General features: G+C 61.2%; 2 protein-coding genes across 2 annotated transcripts in view; both read right to left on the bottom strand.

The window, feature by feature from the left end:
- Window positions 1-155: 155 nt before the first annotated feature.
- PDIA2 (protein disulfide isomerase family A member 2) lies at window positions 156-3,645 on the bottom strand. Its single transcript, XM_006103680.3, has 11 exons — window positions 3,447-3,645; window positions 2,665-2,871; window positions 2,461-2,594; window positions 2,244-2,381; window positions 2,057-2,173; window positions 1,839-1,964; window positions 1,571-1,768; window positions 1,357-1,477; window positions 1,095-1,276; window positions 391-501; window positions 156-267 (listed from the first exon to the last, which is right to left on the bottom strand). The coding sequence occupies exons 1-11, from the start codon at window positions 3,643-3,645 to the stop codon at window positions 223-225; spliced, it is 1,578 nt and encodes a 525-aa protein (XP_006103742.1). The 3' UTR covers window positions 156-222.
- A 152-nt stretch (window positions 3,646-3,797) lies between these two features.
- Window positions 3,798-6,655, bottom strand: part of ARHGDIG (Rho GDP dissociation inhibitor gamma) — a 5,232-nt gene continuing 2,374 nt past the window's right edge. The window contains exons 2-6 of the mRNA XM_006103698.2: window positions 5,111-5,290; window positions 4,948-5,031; window positions 4,456-4,532; window positions 4,311-4,373; window positions 3,798-4,215 (exon numbers count right to left, since the gene is read on the bottom strand). Of these exons, the coding sequence (XP_006103760.2) occupies window positions 4,015-4,215; window positions 4,311-4,373; window positions 4,456-4,532; window positions 4,948-5,031; window positions 5,111-5,290 (605 nt within the window). The 3' untranslated portion in view covers window positions 3,798-4,014. The remainder of the gene's footprint in view (window positions 4,216-4,310; window positions 4,374-4,455; window positions 4,533-4,947; window positions 5,032-5,110; window positions 5,291-6,655) is intronic.

Raw genomic sequence — 6,655 nt, forward strand, 5'->3', positions numbered from 1 at the left:
TGTGGAGCCAAAGTTGGCAGCAACACCGTGTGGGGATCTAGAAGCACCTAAGCCAGGGATCCACGAGGAGGTCTGGGGGCAAGGGCTAGGCCCCATCCCACATGGAACCCCAGGAGGCTGCCATGCTCAGGAACCACACACAGTCCAGGGCCAAAACTCTTTATTCAATGCCCACAATTTCCCAGGCACCGAGGAGATGGCTCCCCTGCACTGATGGGGTGGCTACAGCTCCTCCTTGAGATCCACGGTGGAGTTGGCTAATGTATCCTGGAAAGGTCACAGAGGCCCAGCTGGAAGCTGTGCCCTTAGCCCAGCCTCGCCCAGTCAGCCCCATAGCCACCCATCCGAGGGCATGTCCGAGGCCTGGAGCCTTGGAATATAGGCACTCACCGGGAAGGGAGCTGAGGGCTCCTCAGCGGGCTCCTCTTCGGGTAACTTGCCCCCGTTGTCCAGGAACTTGGAGAAGGTCTCCAGGTCTCTGGCACTTTTGTATTCAATCACCTGAGGAGGGACAGGAGGGTTTGGAGGATACACCATGTCCTCCCAGATCATGCCCTGCCCAGACCACACCCACTCTAGACTCCACTGGCTAAGGCCCCACCCTACCAAGACCCTTTCCTGCCCCCAGGCCACACCCTATACTAGCTAGGCCTTGCACTCTAAGACCACAACCCCTCCCAGAGCGCACCTACTAAGGCCACACGCTCTAAGACAGCGGTTCTCAACCTGTGGGTCGCGACCCCTTTGGGGGTCGAACGACCCTTTCACAGGGGTCGCCTAAGACCATCGGAAAACACATATATAATTACATGTTGTTTTTGTGATTAGTCACTATGCTTTAATTATGTTCAATTTGCAACAATGAAAATACATCCTGCATATCAGATATTTACATTACGATTCATAACAGTAGCAAAATTACAGTTATGAAGTAGCAACGAAAATAATTTTATGGTTGGGGGTCACCACAACATGAGGAACTGTACTAAAGGGTCGCGGCATGAGGAAGGTTGAGAACCACTGCTCTAAGGCCTTGCCCCATCTCCATTCAAGGACTCAGACATCAGACCAAGGAAGACGGGGTCCTGCCTCACCTTCCGACCCTGCCCTGCTGGGAAATACTTGAGGGTGGGAAAGCCGTGCACAGGAAAGCCCTCCAGTTCATTGGCCGTGGCATCTAGCTCAGCAATGATGATGTCTTCGTGGTCCCTGTACTTTTCGGCCAGTGCCTCCCAGGTTGGTGCCATCTCCTTGCAGTGGGTACACCATGGGGCATCTAGGACAGGGGGATGTTTGCACAGCCAGCAGGACCCCATACTGCCCACCTATCCACTGTCTCCTGCCCTCCACACTCACAGAACTTGATGAACACATTCTTGGTTTCGTCAAAAGCCACCTGCTCGAAATTCTTGCCCACAAGAGTCTTGACAGGATGCTGGTCCCAGTCAGGGGGGACCTCTTGACTCAGAAGATAGGGCTGGGGGGAACCGGGCCAGGTGCTTTGTTGGGGATCTTTCCTGAGAGCTGCTGCTCCCACCCCCACACCCTAGGTGGGCCATCCAGCACAGACCTTGACCTTGCCGCTGAGGACTGAGTGGCAGAAGGTGGTGACCCAGGCTGCAGTGACCGGCCCCCTGTCTTCAGGCTTGTACTTCTTGGTGGTCTCCATGTTGATGAAGCGCAGGGTGGGGGCCTCCTCTGCCCTGAGCCCGAAGTACTGTAGCACGTGGTTGTTGTTGGCACTCACGTCCACCACCACGAACAGCACCTGCCAACAGGGAGTATGCACTGGGCACTGGCCTCCCCCGTGCCCACCCCTCAGCCCACCCAGCCAGTACCTGCCCCCGGAATGGGGGAGCTGCCTCCCTAAAGCCTGCCAGCAGCTCCTGGTGCGGGGCCAGTGTCTGGTTGATGAACAGCAGCAAATGGTTGAGGATCCTGGCCGCAAAGATCTTGGGGGACGTCTGCAGGGGTAGGCGGGGCTCATGGGAGCTGGCTCTGTGGTCACCCTCCCACTCCACCCAGTGCCCATTCCTGTACCTGCAGCCCAACTCACCTGGCTGTTGAACTCCGTGACCAGGTGCATGCTGTGCGTGAGGAGGAAGCGGGACAGATCACCCTGGTCCAGGCCCAGCTCCTCATCCACTGGGAAGTCTGCCCGCCCCTCGTCAAACTGGACAACACCCGGTGGGTCAGTAGGAGCCATAGTCCTGTCCCTAACCCCCGCCTCGGCCCAGACCCACCTTCTTGAAAAGGACCACGGTGTCCTTGGTGAGGCCAAACTTCTGAAAAAGCTGCGGACGATCAGTGAGGCCAAAGGTCATGTCCAGAGCATCCTGGGCCAGAGCCAGGAAGGTGGCCACGTCCTCATCCTGCAGGTCCTAAGGGGTCCACGTCTGTGAGGCCATCTGGAGCCACAGTCCCCGCTCCCAAGGCCTGGCCCCTGTGCCACTGGCTCACCTGGAAGAAGCCGATGACCACTACGTCGTGGGCATCTATCAATGCTTGGGCGCCCTCTTCATCCTCCAGGCGTGTGGTGCTGGACCCCACCCGCCGCCGCAGCCACTCAGCAATGCCCTCGGCTTCCCGGGGGCCTGTGGAGAGTCCCGTCAGCCTGGGCCCAGCCCCTGGCCCACACCACCGCACACACGCCTGCCCCTGTACCAGTATACTCCTCCGGGTCCGTGCGGTTCCCATTGCGGAAGAACTTGAGCGTGGGGTACTCGGTCACAGCAAACTCCTTGGTCAGCTCTGGCTCTGAAGGCCCATCCACCTTGGCCAGCCTGGTTTTGGCTGACTCTGCTGCCAGCAGGGCAGCTGCCTTGATGTACTCAGGGGCCAGCGCCTTGCAGTGCCCACACCACGGGGCATCTGGGGGACAGGGCCATGAGTGTCCCTGGCCTCCATGGCCCTGGTCACAGCCCCTGCTCCCGCCTGGCCAGAGCTGGCAAACTTGGGGTCAGTCAGCTCCAGCGTGGAGCATGTCCTGTGTATCTCCCTCCTGACTCAGCCACGCTAAACCCAAGCACCAGAGGCCAGACTGCTCAAAGCTCCCAGATCAGGAGTGCAGTGGCCAGCACCTTCCAGACAGTGAGTTGGAGAAGAATCTTCCGTCGCTGCTCCCTGAGGCCGTGCTCCCTGCCATATGCCGCTGACTGAGGCCTGCCAGCTCAAGGGCTTTTACATGTGTAAAGGGTTGTAAGAAAGCCACAGGAGAATATGCAAGGTGTGAGCTTTATCTGGCTCTTCACAGTCTAACTGAGGGTCTCCCTTATACCTGTGCCTCCCCTCCCACCTGCTCAAGTTGGACCCCCAGACCAGCTCAGCCCCAAGGCTCTGCCTCAGATGGAGCCAAGTGCATCAGCCCCGGAGTCCACGCGGGAGGGGGCTGAGCACCCTGGGTGACACCGGCGGGTCCCCCAGCCCTGCTGACCCTGTGCACTCACAAAACTCCACCAGCAAGGCAGGGTGCTCCTGCAGGGCCCGGCCCAGGGTGCGGTGGCTCAGCACCAGGATCCCATCCTCCTCAGGAACCTCCTCCTTCCCGGGCTCCTCCGAGGGACCCCCTGGCCCCGGCCCCTGGCCCCGCAGGCTCAAGGCCCCGAGCAACAGCAGTAGCAGCACAGACAGGAGCGGGCCGTCCATGGCAGTGCCGGGGCCCACGGGGCGGGGGCAGATAAGGGGGCCGGGGGCCAAGCAGCGGTGGCCACGTGGCGCCCAGTCCTGGTTGCAGGAAAGATAAGGCCCAAGGCCCCCCCACCCCCGGGGGAGGGGAAGCAGACAGAGGCAACACCAGGCACTGAGACAGGTGGAGTTTAATATGGCTATTCAGGGCACAGCGCCAGGCCCGGGAGGGGGTGTCCCGAGACGGAGCAGAGGGCATGAGGGGTCTGGTCACTGACTGAGGGGGCTGGAGAATGCGTGAGGGTCCCTGTGCAGTGACTGACAGAGGCAGAGGGAACAAAGACCCTGAGTGGGGAGACAGGTCCTGGGGCAGGGCAGGGGGGTGGGCGCTCAGCTCTTCCAGTCTTGGCAGATGTGGAGGGCCCACTCCCAGGAAAGGTGGTCTGCCCTGTCGTCATCAGTGAAGAAGGATGTGACCACGTAGGCGCCCCTCACCAGGGCGCCTCTCGGCGCCTCCTCCACCGGAGTTACAAACTCATACTCCTGGGCTCTTGGGCCCATAACTGCCCACCATGTACACAGCCTTGTCCACTGGGGGAGGAGGAGGGCATCAGGGGCTGCCCTCTGCCCCATTGTCCCCCCCCACCCCCCGCCCCCCGCCTCCAGGCCCTTCACACGGCCCTCACCTCGCAGGCCCTGCGGTAGGTGTGATGCAGACACTTGAGGCCACTGACAATTTCCTTATTGACCTGAGGGACAAAGAGTGTTAAGGGGTCCCTCTGGGAAGCCGATCCTGTGGGTGGCTGGCATCGCCCATGACAGCTGCCTCACCTTAAAGGTGATCTTCACTTTGTAATCAACACCCTCCTTCAGGACGAACACCTGATTTTTCAGTGCAGCCAGCTCCCCTGTCAGGGAAAGTGCAGCTAAGGAACAACCTCCTTCGATGGCAGAGACCCTGCCCCAGGAGCCCCCTAGGGGGCAGTACCTGTAAAGTCTACGTCAGCGGTTCTCAACCTGTGGGTCGAAACCCCCTTGGGGGTCAAACAACCCTTTCACAGGGGTCGCCTAAATACATCCTGCATATCAGATATTTACATTACAATTCATAACAGTAGCAACATTACAGTTATGAAGTAGCAACGAAAATAATTTTATGGTTGGGGGTCACCACAACATGAGGAACTGTATTAAAGGGTCACGGCATTAGGAAGGTTGAGAACCATTGGTCTACGTGATGGGTCTGAGGACTAGGGTTTGGGCACAGGGTTCTAAGCAGTCTCTACCCCAAAGATCAGTCTGTGGTTTGCAGCTGGCGCTTACCTGTGAGGTCCATGGTCATGGGCCCGGGAGCCTGCTCAGACATCAGAGTCAGCCTGGTCACCTGCACGTTGGGCAGGCTTGGGTCTGAGGGGAAATTGGAAGTCTGCTGGATGCACCCCCCAACCCCCACCCCGCCCCTCTCACACCCATGGCCCGAGCATACCCACGGCCGGCAGCAGGGGACCCAGAAGCACCCGCTTGTACTTGGCCAGGCTCTCATCGTCTGGGTCCAGCTGCTGGATCTCTAGGAGGCTCTTCCTCCCCGGGGCCCGGTACCCTGGCACAGCCTCGTCCAGCACCTCATCTGGCAGCAGCTGCCCCCCTTCCTTTTCTGTCAGAAGGACTGGGGTCAGGGAGGTGAGTGAGCAACTGCTGCCAGCTACCCTGGCATTCACTTGTCAAACGGGAGTCTCCCATCCGATCAGGTGGACCTCCCCCTGCCCGGGAGTCTCCCATCCCATCAGGTGGACCTCCCCCTGCCCGAAGAAACTTCAGAGGAAGCCAGTAGGGGCTCAGGGAGGGAGGGAGTGTGGGATCAGGGAAGAAGGTGTGAGCTCGGAGAGGGAGGTGCATGGGGGCTCAGGGACAGGGGTGGGCTCTGGGGGTTGACAAAGGCTCACAAGAGCCAAGTGACGTTCCTGGAGGCATCAGCTGCCTTCTCCTGGCCCAGCCCTTCATCTAGGGACTCTGAGGCCAAAGGTGGGGGCAATGAAGACCCCAAATGGGGGACAGCTCCAAGGACTAGAGGCCCCACCATTGAGTGGTGACCTCCAAGGTCTTTCCTGGAGCAGAGGCTCTGCCCTCACAGTCCTCTGAGTCCCCCAGTGCTCTGGGGCCTCCTCCCGTATTCCCACCATGCTCTCAAGAGCCTCTGGCCCGCCCCTATCAGCCTGCTCAGCCAGAGACTGGGGTCTCTGAGGGCCTTCCCCCAGTCCTAGGAGTTCCTTCCACCGTGTTCCTGTGGGGGGAGGGGGAGGGGGCTCTCTCTAAACCCTCGAGCTTATGCTGGGGCCACCTCCCAGCGTCTCCTAGAGCCCCTTCCTCAGCTGCGCTGGCGCAGGGGTCTCTCTAAGCCCTTCCCCTAGTGTCTTGGGACAGGGTTGGTGTGAGTCCCTGCACACTGCGCTCCTGGCTTCTCAGGAACCGCCACACGCCCTGAAGGAGCCCAGCCCCACCCAAGGGAGTAGGCTCTGTGGGGCAGGTTCCCGGGGGGGCGGGGGGAGGGTCCCCCATCACCCAGGCTTCACAAGCAGACCCGCCCACTCTTGGCTCCTTTACCCGAGTGTTTAGCCCGAAGGAAGCCCCCCACCCCCGCCAGCGCGCTGCCAGGAGGACCGCATCACAAGGTCCCCACGCGAGCCCCCAAAGTTTCCACGAGGAGGGCCGGTCCCCACCCCAGACTCAACCGGCCCCCGGGAGGGCCCCCCCCCGCCCACGGGGCCCGCCCTGGGCCCCAAACCGGGCCGGCTTCACCCTGGGGGCACAGGGCCCGGCGGGAGCAGTTTCCAACAGCTGCGCCCCCAAGCTCGCACGGGTTCCGGGCCCATCAAGGTGGGCCCGCGGCCGGGCCCCGCCAAAAAGGCCGCTGAGAAAGCCGCCCCCCGGTTTGGGCGCTTAGCCCCGGGCGGCAACTTCGGGGGGGTTATTCCCGGGCCGGGGGAGGCCCCCCCCCCGGCGCCCAGGGGGCGGGGGCCTGGGGGCGGGGGGG

The sequence above is a fragment of the Myotis lucifugus genome, unplaced genomic scaffold, assembly GCF_000147115.1.
Source record: "Myotis lucifugus unplaced genomic scaffold, Myoluc2.0 scaffold_498, whole genome shotgun sequence".
NCBI lineage: Eukaryota > Metazoa > Chordata > Mammalia > Chiroptera > Vespertilionidae > Myotis > Myotis lucifugus.